Here is a 16,809-nt window from a genome sequence, read left to right on the forward strand (position 1 = left end):
GTTGTACGCGTATGTTTCAAATCCGCAAACCAGAAGAATTATATTATTGAATATTGGTGCTATATTGAAATTAATAAATGATTAATAGCCTTTTATACATTTTAATAGAACAATATTTTCGGTTCGTATTAATTAAAATTGGAGTATTGTAATTGTTTTCCGTGTAATGAAAATTGTCAATCAAAACTCAAGACCTATAATTGAATACGTAAGTGCATTTTTTTTTTGTATTGTTTGTGTCAAATTGATTCGAATCAATACATTTAATTCCTTTAGTAACCATTCCGTCTGACGGTATTACTATGAAATTAATTTATCATTAACTTACACAAAAAGCTAAACAAAAGGTTTCATAGTAAGCGTGGAGATTGGCATTCTTTAGTATTGCACGATGATTAAGTTTCATTGTTTTTTTTTTTTTTTTACTTCTAGTCTGATGATTCAAATTAAATTTATATAAAAAAAAAAATATCGTTTTGTGCTAGTTTTATAACACGTGTTACAATAGATGATTTTGTCTTTAATTAATTTATTTTTTTTTCATAATTTATGTAATAATAGGTATATGATATACATATTATTATTATGTTTATAACAAATGTATCAATAAGCTAAATAGTGGCCTGTATTTTAAGACAATACAATATTGGTGTTTAAGAATTTTTGCGTACTATTACTAATTATATATTTATATCTAACTATATATTGTAATATTTTATGAACTATCATTTTATTTTTTCATTATTATTAACCCTCTGAAGCACAGGCGATTGGGGCTTACATAATTTATATTTACATTACATAAGTTTACATGAAAATTCTTATATTGAGAAGCTTATACGTTGATAAGTTTTTTAGTTTATTTATTAATTTTGAGGAGATAAATAATACTTGACTGTTGACTCTGTCGAATCTTGAGAGTTACTAAGTGATTCGTAGATATTAATATGTTCTGAGGGATTGGATATCTTGTTGTACTCATTGTAGGATGTAGCATTGTTAGAGCATATTTTGTAATATTTTCAATAACTATTATACTATTACCGATATGGCTATATGTACTAGGTACCTATATTAATTACATTTTCGTGTAATTTTCTAAGCAAATGGTTTGGATTATATTATTATTATGACGTATATGTTTAAAATTAATTAAATATTAACAGTTGTGGTTGTATACGGTTAATAATATTATGATGATCATGTTCACTGTAAATTGCAATAATATTGTTGATATCATACGGCGTAATGGATGCACCGACATCCAGAGCAATATCGTTTCGTATTTCACAATTAAATGATCACTAATCACCATAATACTGTCTGCAGCAGTGACTCGAAGCAATTATATTATGGATACTTTTCTCGTTTGATTTTGGATGATGATATTACTTATATATATATAGCTCTGACTCGCCGAACCGACCTACGATTTTCATTAACATTACATCATAGCGATAATATTTGCTGCTTCAGATTTCTGGTTTTCGTTCCACAAACCGATCACAAACGGTAGTCAGACAGGTAATTACTACAAAACCAAATCAACGTCGCAAGAATTCACACTTAAAAGTAATTTGAAGGAGTATTAAATCAGTTGTAGTTGTTATCGCGGTCCGACGGCCATCGTAATACCGACTGATTCGCCAAACATGCTCATTTATTTGATCTATAAATATTATTCAGTTGTTCAAACTATTGCCTTTCAACATTTCAAATAATATACTAAATCACCATATTTTCATATGTGCTTAAATTTTAATATGACATTTTTATAAAGTGTTCTTTGGTGATACAAATGTTTTATCTCCACACAAAAGAGGACCATCCTTTTTAACTGTAAATATAATATTGTTAAACTTATGATTTTTTGTATACTTGTATAAAATAAATAAATTCATAAAATAAGGGGTGAACGATATGGTTGGTGAACCGCCCAGAATACATTTAATTGTATACACTTATAATTTCAAAAAGTTTAAACATTTTTGAAAATACATATTTATTTTACACTATTTGATGTCATTAAAAACACAATTTTTTACTAAATAAAGTTATATTTATACTACAATATTTATAATTACCATTTCTTAAGTTTTTCACATTTTTGAACAACAACATACATAATATTTAATTTCAAATGTTGCTACATAAATGAATCACCTTGTGCATAAGAATAGTTCATCGTATTTTTCTCGTTTTCACATTTTAACACGATGTCCTATGCCCCACCTTTAACATCGGTAACACCGTTGTAACATAATACATATTGCGTCGGGTTTAACGTATTAGCTTCAACATTTTTTGTAACAATTCCCATCGATCACACTGTAAAAAATATGTTTTTTACTGTCAATAAACGCAACAGCCAAGGCGTATGTTAAACGAGACTGGTCACATAAGCCACCCCTTATCATGACGTGATATCAACCAAAAATTATGTCCGATGTGACTATTTTTGAGATATACCGAATATATTTATCGATTCGTACGCTTTCTTCTATCACGCCAAAATATAATAATTATATTAAAGTAACGTGCAGAATTTGCACACAAGTAGAAGTAAACGGAGTTGACGTTTGATCGACGGCGCTGCACCTTGGGCGCTAGTAAGTTGCGAAGTGATTCATAGTTGTCTATGAATTTAATTTCATATCGGTATAACCGTCGTAAAATATAATAAAAGTCAACGTTAAATTTTAATAATTTCCAATACAGTTATTTAATTATTTAAGTTTAGTTTTATCGATATTCTATATTATGTAAGGTATTAGTACCGTGTACATCGACTCCCCCATCCTTTCATAATAATATATTATATGTATGCATACACACCGTTTATACAACAACTCAGTACAGTAGTAATTAGAAGAGCCATTAGTCGGATCAAGTCACATACTGCCATCTATAATTATGTTCTATGCTCTACTCGAGTGTAGTGATTTTAAAATCATAGGGTGAGATTGTTTGCTACAGCATTTACGGATCTCGAGTGAAAATGATGACAATTTACTTTTAAGACGATCAACCAAAATCCAAATCACAGTACTTCACAACGATTTAACACGAATATGAACAATAAAAAACAAAGATCAATAGAATCAAATGGAAATAAACCTTATAGTTAATTCAGAAAAAGAAATAGCTTATGTATAATCTCTTACTACCTAGTCTGATCGTAATATGGTTAGCCAAAAGGGAATGTAATATATAAAAATCGTATCTTCATATATTCGTATCCATGTAATATAATAACTGTGACTTAGTTCTTAATTTATTTTATAAGTTCTGCACCGAAATATCATCGAATTTGATAAACCAAACAATCATAATATAATAATGTACATTATACCAAACGTTGATAGTAGCCGCAGTGGCAGCACAAATTTATTGAGTCTTTGTTAAATGTTAGCAAATTGTATATTTTAAATATTTTTACCTCCAACCCCTTCAATACACCAAAGTGAGCCGCAGAGCCAAAGGGTTAACTCTTAACTCGGTAACATAATATATTAATTATAATATTTGTGTTGAGGACTTGAAGTCTTACGATAATACACTCACCCAGACCCGGCCAACCGGCTACCCACCCACTCACTCATTACAGACATGAAGTAATTGCTCCAATGTTAAAATAGTCCTACATCCAGCCACCACTGAGTATTTGACATTAACTTGATTGTTTTCTTTGTGAATTCAATAATTAAAATACCCCAATTATCACTACCTATAAAAAATGATACTGTAAAAATAAAACTTATATAATGACTAAATAGTAACGTATTTACGTACAGCCATATACCCCTCCCCTCAATGCCTCAATGTGATTAAAGAGAGTGTTTTATAATTTCAACTGAGAAAAAAATTAATTGAAATCCACTAATTGAAAAATAGTTTATTTGAAAAATTGAAAACGTAATCAAGCATAGATGCGTTAATTTTTATCACTGGTATGTACGAGTGAAGTAAGACGAATCACCAAAACAACCGTTCTATATCTGATGATATATTATTTTATATTAAATTGTTGTACGTGCATATATGTAAATAAAATATAAACTGATAAGAGACGTACGCAGGAAAAAGTTTCAAAATGTTTTTTTAGAAATCAGTTATTGATAATATTGTAACTTTTTTGTTATGATAAGCATGATACATAAAAATCAAAACATACCGGAACATATTAGACCATCTAAAACACCCTCTGGGGGGCGTTTTTGAATCGTACTTGTATTGTTGACGTAGTAAACGATATACGTCTTATACGTAATTGGCGCGTTTTTCCAGTAAAATGCGAATATATATATTGTACTTACAGTATCGTGGCAAGGCACTGTGCACACATATATTATAGAGAGAGAGAGACACACACACGCAGATTGAGAGAGAGGCACAAACAGACAGAGAGACCACGCCACCACAGTATCCTAATCATTTGCGGCGTATCTATTATAGCCTTTTCGGACCCTAAACGTGTTATATTCCGTTGTTTACTCGTTCCAAGTTGTACCTATTCAATGGAGGAGGGGGGGGGGGGTCGAAAACGATAGAAAGCATACACGGTATAATACAACGCCGACCATTCACAACAACGACGGCGAAACCAAACCGGAGAGCGCAATGATAACACACACGCCGACGTGCGATGTCGTATATTAATCCCGTTTGTGCATTATTAGTATTATTCCCGTCCGCTTATCGTCGTCATGTGGGTGGGAGAGGGGCGTGAACCGGAAGGGAAAATACGTGGGCATATTATATTGACACGCGGTACTCCAACCGCAGAACATATGAAATTCACATCAATTCTGGATGATCTAGATTATAATAAATCCTCGGCATCATCATATGTGCAGGCTGCGTAAACATGTTATCCGAAAAGTAAAATATTCGAATGATTCAATAAAAATACATTCACCTTTTGGCAACAAAAAAAAAATTCATTTACAAATCGTATACCATTTTGTCGTGTTTGTATGGCGAAAGATTGATACAATCACGGTTTCCTTAGGTAACACGGGCTTGTAAATTTTGTAAATATAACTAAAAAGAACATAATAAAAATTTCTATTTTCCTTAGAGTACATATTTTCCGGATATTATGTTGTTCCTCGAATAATTTACACTTTCAGTTGCGTTCTTACAGATACCCCTACTTGTAACTGTATATAATGCGGTAATAAGTTATATTATGTAGGCGCGTCTCGTTCTAAACGTAGCGGTCAATTCTCGACCAGTGACAGAATATAATTATAATAACCCACCATGTGTTCATTATACATTTATCTAGGTAGATGAACGCATGTCATAATAATAAGGCAACATAAAAATACAAAAAACACGGATCACTCACGTCGATTTTGGCTCCGGGAATCGTGTGATTGATATACGGCGGTACGCGTCCTCTTATGTACTGGAACAATTTGTCACCGCTCTTGGTCCACTGGACCTTGTAAAGTTGGTTTTCGACCACCGTGTGGTTGCATCTCAGGACCACTGTCTCGCCCAGTTTGGCGTATCTGGGAACGATGGCCGACAGCTCTAACAGGTCCTTGCAATCTGAAAACGAAAAGTCATAAATGTCTCGTGTGACCGCGGTTAAGTGTGTATCGTTATTATTGCGGTACATTTATATGTACATGGGACGATGTGTTTGTGTGTGTGTGTGTGTGTGTGTGTGTGTGTGTGTGTGTGTGTGTGTGTGTGTGTGTGTGGTGTAAATGTGTGCGTCGCGTCCGCCGTTTTTGCTCGCTCGGCGCTTCTTTGACGGAAGTTGCGAAATTTTAACTCATCCCGTAGTTCACGCTATGAATTTATAAACGCGTCGCCGTGTGTATATATTTGCATTACAGAATTTAGTCTTTTGCGCTGCACAAAGACGGCAGAGCTACAACAAGACTATAGTGTGTACGATGCACGATAAATTATTTATGTCAAAACAATTTTTCAAAACTTTTTCTGTTTATTAAAAAAGAAGTGTACGTAATACATTTTAGATGAATACTCAACTAAACACTACGGCTGCTCAATTATACCAAATCCGTTGTTTTCTCACTTCAAAGAAGTGAAGGAACTTTACGAGTTCTAATAAAAAAAAATTTATATATATATAATGGTGACCGTGTTATACGTAGTTGGGATCGCCATAAAACTTTTGATATATTGTATGAACGTCACAATCAGTTCTGTAAATATAATAAAAAGTAATCTGCTGATTATAATAATTTAGTTATAGGTAAGTATATTATAATGATGTTTTGAAAATTAAAATAGTTGTACAATGCATATTAATATATATTATATTTTAAATATTGCACTACATTATTAAAATTTATTAAAACACTTTTTAATATTTTTACTTTTTTTTGACTTTGAACTTGTATTTAAAGTATATTCAATATTCCGTCCAGAAAACTATCAAAGTTATCATGTTTAGATAATTTTAATTCTCGGAATCTTAATTTCTAGTTAAAAATCCAGAAAAGCAAAAACTAATACATAATTCATAAATATTATGATACTTTCATCTAATTTTGAGAAAAAAGAATAGATTGATATTTTAACGATTATCAAATACAATATTATTAGGTATGTTAACTGATAAGAACTGATTGTCCTCGGAACAGTATTCACTAAGTATGACCTAGAGGACGAGTAGGTATATTTAAACTCTGATTTTTAAACTCTGATGCTAACAACTTTTTACTATATTATGGTTCGCTATCTTTTTATGAAAGTTTGGTGTACACTTTTGGAATATTTGCTTACACATAGAGACACAATATAATACTAGAGTAGAACCATATAAGTACATGCCTTTTCACATTTAAAATAGAATTCAAAATAGTCGCACAAGTCATTATATGTTATATAAGTTATAAAATATATGCTGAACTTAGCGTTGTTTGATGACATAAAAAAAAAAATAAACATTTGATGAGTAAACAGTATTATGATAAATCTAACAATGACGAGGTGTTGATGGTATATTATTATGGTATTAAACATGTAAAAGATAAAATAAATTGCACGAGACATTATCTGGTTGGGAGGAAAACGAAATGATAAAAAAAAATGTGTATCACGTCATAGGGTTTAAAGATAACAATTTTATATTCAATATGCATTAAACCTGCGGTATCTCTAAAATAGCGTGAGTTTATATAATAATTACGATTGTTATCGATAAGCTACCTACCAATAATAAAAGTTGTATTGTTGTAATAATGTGGAATGGATGTAGTCTAATATTTTTCTTAATGTGTCAAGTACGAATTGTGCTTGTATCTTAAAATATCAAATTGAATTGTTGAAAGTATAAACATTATTGAAAACCCATTTATCTAGTAGGTACCTAGTACCTAGGTTAACTTTCTAAACATGACCTCTACATAATATCACAATATTTTGTATTTTATAATATCTTAGGGCTAGGTACTGAACAATTTGATTTATATACCCAAGATAATTTAATAAAATATCACCGATATTTTTTTAAATGTTTCAAAGTTAAAATAAAATAATGATTTAAATGAATCTTTGTAGGTAAAAAGCTGAAGTTTTTTTCAAAAAATTATTTTTAGTTGAACTAAAACTGTAAACATATAAAATATGTATACTCCTTATTGACGTGTTATACATTAAGTAACTGTAAGTTTGTATAACATGTATGAGAATTATACATGACATAATATTGACATTTTAAAATACTGCGAAATGTTATTTGAAGACATGAAAACATTTCATTATATTATTTAATATTTTGACACCTATATCAAATATTTTTTTAAGTAAAATCTATAGACGTTTCATTTGATACGTAAATACAATATGATAATATTATACCGTTTGAAAGTAATGGTTTTCTGAAAATGTATTGGTATACCTACTCAATATGTACAATAATTTACTTGGGAAATGATAGTTCTGTTTTACGTGTTTATTGCGTTTTGTGTGGGTTGAAATATTATAATAGTTTAATCATTAAAAATCGTATTTATGGTCCGTTAATTTAGGCGAGCACCAGTCATGAGATGAACACGAAAGCAAATCATCAAAATCACCTGGACATAGCGTATGTCCATAGGTCCGTAATATTATAATAATATAGATCTTCGGATGACCATAAAAAAAAGGTTCTGCGAAAACCTTATGGTCCACCCATGCCCGTACATAACATAATATAGTGGTTTGCAATCGCGTCGATTGAACACGCACAAACGTTAAAAGTGCTACTGTGGAATAATTTAAATTCCCCAAGAGAACCAAAGAAACGTTTTTCAGGTCACCATTCAATTTCATTTAAAATAATAATAAAAAGAAAAAAACAACCATTTCCTACTGAGTAAAAGAATAATTCCAATGTAGCGTATAATATTATGTAGTCTCATACGACGAATATATTATTTTGATCGCTCTGTATACATTTTTCAATGAATCGAGCATGATACCCACCGTGAATTTTATAACGGAACATTTTCTTCGCTTTAATTTCGTACTCTACAAAAAAACTCTACAATGTTCACGGTTAAACACCAACTACCTTTTTTCTTTGAACGGTATTTTGAAATTTCAAATGCAAACCAACAATAATTAAGACACCATAGGTGTATTATGTTTAGTTGAAAAGGAATGAAACGAACATAATATTATGCATAAAAAATACTAAAACAATATAAGTCTTTCTACAACTAATACACATAATATCGAATTCGTGTGCGATTGTATGTGTCGAGAATGTTATTTTTTTTTCATAATTATCAATATGAAAATCATCGACACAGAATGTTCTTCTTCATTGACACAGAAGAACAGCTGACAGACTTATAAGTATATATTAATACGGGTAATACAAATTAAATTGTTCAAAATTAGCATATTAACATCAATGTTGGATTGCGTGCGCCAAGTTTATTATCACCTTGAATTTAATTCAATTTTAATGCAATGGTACACAATAAATTATAATATATAGTACAATATAGATATGGTCACACGTTCAGAAACGGTAAAAGATTCATTACCTAATTATTACAGTTTGTCTACATCATAAAATAAAATTAATTATTCCACTATTGGATTCGGTATTACGTTCGGCTTCTCCTTCCCATGGGCTTATTATAGTGTGCCGGTAAAGAAGAAACTGTGTCATAATTGTTATTAATATTCATTGGACAATATCATACTTTTGGAATCATAACAACAAACTCGTACATCATCAGGTCATATAAATCGTTATAATTTAATTACGTATTTTTAAAAGTAAAGTTGATTTTAATAATAAAATAACATTTTATAAGATAAATTCTCACAATAAATTGTACTGTATATTATTTTTATTTTACATTAAAAAAATAGAAATTACTTATTTAAAAAATAATTTTATTTTATTGTTCAAATTCCTTGATTAAATATTCATTTTGAGTAAATAAATATATATTAGTACCTATTATGTATATTAGTTGGAAATTTTAGGATTTAAAAAATTTAACTCTATAGTGTTAAATACACGATACAATTATGGATTTTATTTCCATCAATAATATTTCAAGTCAACAAAATAAATTGTACTATCCATTTTATTAAGGTTAGTGGATATACGTAAACCAAGCGGTTAGGATGAATTCTAAGTTATTCACCAAAAGCAGTAAGCTCTTTAATTATATGATATAAGTAATAATATAATATATCCAAAGATACCGAAGGGTATCTCAAAACTGAGTAAAAATTACAAAAAGTTTAATTTTTAATCTGAAGGAAATATTCTTAAATTATATTAATTTATATGATAAACATTATATAATTTTATGAATAATGAATTATGTTATACGGTTATCAAAAGACTTGTATTAAAATATTCTATTTCAAATTTGAACCGGAAGTTAAGATTGTACTGAAAATCAAAAATAATAATAATAAAAAAGTTTTCTGGTTAGAAATATAAACAATAATGTAATAAGTTAAATATTTTGAGTGCACGTGACATATAAATGCAAATCTTTCCCATAAAAATAGAAAAATAAATTGAGATTCAACAATAGATTATTTTTTAGTCCATATTATGATTATAATATGCCAGATTCATTAGTATAATAATTTCTATTTTAGTGATGAGTCGTGTTTTGGTCATTCAAGCGAATCACACGCAGTTCTATCGGGTCGCTCAAGTTGTTTTGGCATTGTCGTAAAAATGAATGTCTGAACAAAAGTAAGCATACAACAAATTGTAGTTAATTATAATTGTGGTCCGAGGTCTTGGTGAACATTAAGTTAATAATAGACTCGACTACAAAGGGTACAGATATTTGATATGAGCATATGAACCGAACTGTAAAATGATAAAGCTCTTATGATTTATTAAGACCTACTTCTTGGGCAAATTGTATGAATAAATTAAAATTTTCCATGAATAAACGTGTAAAATTATTATGTGCAATAAGCGTTCAACCTTAATTATAAAAATGTATTCTATTATAATATACATTAAAAAAAAAAATAACTTTCATATTTTGGTTATGAGTTAATAATGTACCGTGTTTATGTGCAAATTAATACTTTTGTATAATATTTGTTAACAAATAAATGCCGAATAATATTATCTAATAATTAATAGATGCCCATCACTATTAATTAAAAATGTATGTCTTATAAGTTATAAGAAAATTAGTCGTTGTATTTATTATACATATTAATTACTTGGATTAAGAACCAACTAATATAATTACCGAAATATTTTAATCTAACCAAAGTAGTAAGTATCTACTACTTATCTACTGGGGAAGAAGATTAACTAGCTTTGGTGGAAACAATTTGTACCTTCCGATTCGGCATGTATGAATATAGTTTTATATTGGTTATTTTACTTTTCATAATAAATTAATTTTGCTACCTATCAAAACTTTATACCTAAACTTTAACGCTTTTATAGCTAACTGTATACGTTGGTAAGTACAATTTCTACTAATATTATCAAATACATTCATAAACACTTCACTTAAAGCAAAACGTATGCGAAATGTCGGGAAAATACATACAATCTTCCGACTCCTGCAAGTAGGGGGGAACTCGCCTAACCATCAGTACGATAGGCGTCAACAGCGCTCCCATAGTGTTAATCTGTCTTCCCAATTGGTAGGAACATTTTAAACCAGCTAATTTTTCAGACTTAAAAAAAAGTCTTAACTTAAAAAGTTGTATGCAGTTGAAAGATATTTATACTATTATCGGAATTTTATAAATTTTGGTTATCAAGGAACAATTAATTATGTAAACAAACAAAAATATTGTACTGTTCAGATGACGTAAATATATTTTTTTCCTTTATTTTACAATCCATATTGAATAATACAATAAGTAAATTTGATAACGAGAGTTTTTTTACATGGGTTCACACGATAAGAGAAAATATCCACTGACATTCCTCTAGTTATGTACAAGTGTATAATTAACTTTGACTAATAATCAGAGTTCAAGTGTATAAACTATTTTTATTATTTTTTAAGATGTAATTATAAACATTTAAAGTTAAGTATAATATAACAATATGGTATATTGTATCTTTTTAGTTTCTAATTTTATTTTTAAGAAAAATGTTTGAAGTTTGATATCATAATATAGTTATGCAAATGTATACAACAAGGGTTCAAATATATAGGTATATTATATTATTTTTTACAAATATAATGATCATGGAACTTTTTGTTTGATTTATTGTTGTTATGACAACTGATATTAATTCTTTAATAAATTATTTAACGTAATATTTTACTTAGATACAATTAATTAGTTATGTTAGAATTATAATATAAGTAAATTAAAATATTTTTTTCTTGACCAACTATTACAATTAATATATTGGTAGGTAGGTTGAGCTTTACCTACATAGTGATGACCATAATGAATTCATAATATCATCTGGTTAAGTGTGTATGAAAAAAAATAATAAATTGCTTATGAAGTAATATTACGATGTACTTATAAATACGTATCTACTTTGTTATAGTACCTACTCAACTAGTTAAATTGATAATAAAAACTTATCTTGGTCATATGATAATATTTTTAAATGAATGTTTTAATTTAAAAATATTTTAAATATTTAGATAGTTTTAAAGATTCAATTAGTTTTTCAATACAATATTTATTTTTTTTTAAATGGAAATCGAATAATAAAAAAATATGGTAAAATAACACGATAAAAAATATCACGAAAATATGTATTAAGTATTATATTATTATATTACTATGTCTTGTGCACGTGTATAGGCTGAAGTAAGAAATTTAAATTTCCAAGACTATTACTTTGAAATAATATTAAATTGTAAAAAAACTTCTTCTTTTGAAACTATTTCGAGTAAAGGGAGCAACTCACCAGAACTGAAACTAATTACAACTAATTTAGGTTAGTTGGTAGTAGCCCAGGTAGGTTTCTATTACATCAAAACCCCTAGCCATTTATATTAATCGTAGGTTTGCTGGTACACATGTTTAAACATTTAACTGGGCTATGGAATTTTTAAATACAATATAAATATCTATGATTACCTTAAAATCTATTAAGATAATTAACTTCTAAATTGTATTATAGTATAATATAGTTTGAACAATTTAACATTTATTTTATGAACGCAAGACAGGTTTTATTAACAACTAATATTTCAATAAAATAATTATTTAAATAGTATATATTATAATCTATACGAAATGTATGTTATTCAATGGTATCATAGTAACGAATTGTTGGTTAAGTACCTACTCATGTACCATAATACATGCATGTACTTGTATTTGAAATTATTCGGTATTCAGTAAAAAATAGTAAAATAAGTTTGATGACGAACAAAAGTTAGTGTAACAAATTTCTTTGAAATCGGAATCATTAAAAACTTATGTTTCCATAGTTTTTGCTTTATATTGTACCGATATTTTGTTGACTTGATCGGTCTCTCATAAACTTTATGATTTGTTGTCAGTTTATTGTTACCAAGATAACCGTTAAAAGTGTTTTGTATGCGTACACCTATTTTTTTTCCATTAAAAAACATAAAAAAAAGCATGAATACTCACTGAGAAAATATTTAGATTATTTTATATATATTTATATACGTGCACATATGTGAAATTACGTTACTCCCTAGGGACAAAACACTACTTTTCTGTGTATACAAATTTAATTTTGATGCTGTAGATATTTTATATGTACTTTCTCGACACCTTAAGAGCTCGTGCCTGCCAATTGTTGTAATGGTTTTTTTTTTGTTTGCTAGACCATTTATTCATAAATCACTATTGCGTGTGCTAAAGGTAGATACCCACGCTGTGTTTACTAAATAAAACAAAAATACGTCTTCTTATGAGTGTTTTATCCAAAAACATTTGTGTTAACTCCATGAATACGCGTCCAGTTGATCAGCCACAGCTGCTGATTCTACACGGTAATGCGCTTCACGCGTAAACGTAGAAGTAGACATTCTGTTTTATAACAGATAAACAAGAAACGAACAAAGTATGATTTTCATAATATTATTACAAACTATAGTGTGTCAACACTATTCATTTCTTTTTAAAATATACTCAATCAGTTGTACTACCCTTAGAATGCGCTTATTTAAAATTAATTTTTGTAATTATTGAAGCTCCGCGTCTTATTGTATAATACCGTTACGGACTTACTTAACGGAATGAAGATTATGGTATTCGTTCATTTCAAAAAAAGGTGAATTGATTTTGACGCAATAAGCTATAACTGTAACTGCGCCTGTACCTGAAATACGACAGTAAAATTGTAAGAATCCCACGAAAAAAAGATTTATATTAGTATTATGTGACTAGTAAAATATGTAAAATCATATTTTAAAAAACTCAAAAGTTATTATCTCAATGTAGTGTAATGTAATGTAATGGCGATCTATTTCTTCCGATGTAAAATAAGAAAAAAAGTAATTATTGTTTCTATGATATTATAGTGGTTATTACATTTTCTAATACATATAGTACATCTAGTACAATTTACTAAATTTTCTTAAAACTTTTTTTTGTAACTCATGTATTATTGATTTAACATAGTGTCAAATATTATTCCAGTAATCATACCTTCCTAGTAAGACGTATTTTTTTTACAGATTTTTGTTGATATCGACATTATTAATCCTACAGGTTATAACTCTAAAAGTTGGCAATATTTCTGTATGATTTTTTATTTATAACTTTATTAATATGTTACTATAGATTCTAATATTATCAAATATTGCCAATATTGGTATTTCGATCCGATCAAATAATTAAATAATAACTATTATAGTTTTGGCCTTCGAGAAAATAGGATACCTTAGGGGATATCAGGTTTCCCGTGTTGGTAATATATAGATTTTTTCATTGTGAAAGGACAGACTGGAACGGCAAAGTAGAAATAATCCCACCAGGAATTTCGAAATCTACATACTGTTTCTACTTCACTTAGTCCCTATCATATATATGTGTGTTCGCATTTTGTTTGCCATTCACCTGATTGGCCATGTGTGGACCTTTGTGTCCAGTCTCTTCACCGTCATTAATGTGTTCGTATGAAAAATACAAATGACGAGAAAAAATGGAATAAAAGGTCCGTACTGAAAGTTTTAATGTCGATTATGTTAATCTTTTAAGTAATTTCAAGGGAAGACTAAAAATTTAAACTGTCTTAAAAAAAATATAAAAAATTTTGAGGTAAACCTGTGTTATTTTCTTCTGTTGTTTAAAGTGGATGGAATTTGGACATGAGTTTTAACCACTTTCGTGGATACAATTTCGGCACGTTTTCCATAGTTGTTCCAAAATAAACGTGTTGGCAGATCATATTAAAACAGTAAACAACACGAAATTGACGTTAGCCAATATATTGAAATATCGAAATATACTGATTAATTTAATCTTATATAAACACTCCATGTTGATTTATAAAATAAAATAAATATTTATATTTATACTGTTTATATTATAGTTATCTCAAATTGTTATATTAATTGTTTTGTTTTAAAGTTATTCTTATCAAACAATCACCAAATCATTAGTAGATATTTAAGATAGAAAATAGTCAAATTTTTAATATTCTAATTAATTTATATTATTTCAAATATTTTATTTATATGAATAATAATATAATGGGTATTTAAAAATAAGTATTATTTATATAGTTGTAAATCTATATATGAGTATAAATATAATATAAATTGTTATTTTAAAGTTATAAACCACCTGTATATTATGTACATTTATTAAAATATAACGATATATTATTTTTAGATTATAGTTAATATAATATGGTATTTCATTTTTGTTCTGTATTATAACTCTGATGTCCTGTAATAAATTATAGTTACTTAGTGACACATGCATTCATAATTATATATTTAAATAAAATAAAACAAATGTATTTAAAATATAATAAAATATAATTCTTTTGAAAATTAATGATTTCAAACAATTAACAATCTCTGTTTTAATAAAAAAAAACATTATTTTTCCAAAGCAAATATTTAACTATTAAATATTATAATATTATTATGCCTATGTGACATTTTCTAATAAAGTAATAAAATTAGATGCCTACCTAATCTAGTATTAAACTATTCCAATAGGATGTTGACAATTTAAAAAGAGTCTTTCGTTGTAGGACGATAAGTTGCGATTAGCAGTTAACCTTTAAAGGTTCTCCAAAGTCTGTACTATCAACAAGAAACAGTTAAATAATCCTATGAGATTATAAGAAGTGGGTACTTATAAGAATAATTTAATATCATGCTACTACGACGTTCACATTTGCGCACAAATAACCCAATATATTAAATATATTATTATGTTTAAATGTTTAATACGTTTAAAATTCAAATTAGTATAAGGTTGTATTACTCTAAACTTACTCCTCAATACCTTCAAAGTAGTTTATTCAATACACCGTAATCTTGTAAGTCTAGTAAAATAATACTATACATTGAACTTTTAACTTGTGTAGTTGTAACGATATTTTCTATCTCGAAGCATATACTTTATATTATGTATGCCTAGAAAATTATTGCAAAATTCGAGTTAAAGTATAACAGTAAAATACATTATTCATCATCTCTCGATTATATTATTATTTTTTGTTACTTTGAAAATATAACTTGTTATAGTTCAAGATCTTTGTTCTGATGAAAAATAAAAAAAAAAATTAAGAAATGCATTAGATTCTGTATATTGTGACATTGGTTTATAGCCGACTGTTATTATAACTTATACCTACCCTTATCCAAACGTATTTTCTCTTTTGTTATTAAAGTTTTGCAAAATAATAAAGTCGAACGTGATCAGAGTTGTTTTTCTGGACGCACGTCCTTTTCTCAATAGTATTAAGTAATTATATGAACTCGGAGTAATACATCATACAATTTTGATTATATCTTTTCTGATATCTGCCTAATATAATATCAAAAAACAAATATGTCCTAACTTAATATAATTTTTAGTATTTACAAAAAAACATTAAAAGACTATATGGGTAGCTAAAAAAAAAATGTAAATAATATTTAACTAAATGTTGCGCCACGTTCAACAAGCAACAATAATTACAACCTAGGTATCAAAAACATTTTACCATCTATATGTTATACCTAAATTTGAGTTTCATGTTTTAGTACAAGGTATCCAACTATGGAGAAGTGCAAAAAACGAGTAAACTAAATATAATTCAATCCTTCCAAAACATTGCGCTAAGAAAAATTAATCAATACTCCCCCTTACATATCTAATCATACTCTCCACACAGACCTGAAATTAAAAACAATCCATGAAAAA

At 28.1% G+C, this 16,809-nt stretch overlaps 1 protein-coding gene across 3 annotated transcripts in view; it reads right to left on the bottom strand.

The window, feature by feature from the left end:
* LOC132952360 (uncharacterized) overlaps positions 1 to 16,809 on the bottom strand; it is a 183,687-nt gene that overhangs the window by 24,042 nt on the left and 142,836 nt on the right. For all 3 annotated transcript variants that reach the window (XM_061024641.1, XM_061024642.1, XM_061024643.1), the window contains exon 3: positions 5,354 to 5,559. In XM_061024641.1, the coding sequence (XP_060880624.1) occupies positions 5,354 to 5,559 (206 nt within the window). The remainder of the gene's footprint in view (positions 1 to 5,353; positions 5,560 to 16,809) is intronic.

This window comes from Metopolophium dirhodum, chromosome 9 (genome assembly GCF_019925205.1).
Source record: "Metopolophium dirhodum isolate CAU chromosome 9, ASM1992520v1, whole genome shotgun sequence".
NCBI classification, from domain to species: Eukaryota; Metazoa; Arthropoda; class Insecta; order Hemiptera; family Aphididae; genus Metopolophium; species Metopolophium dirhodum.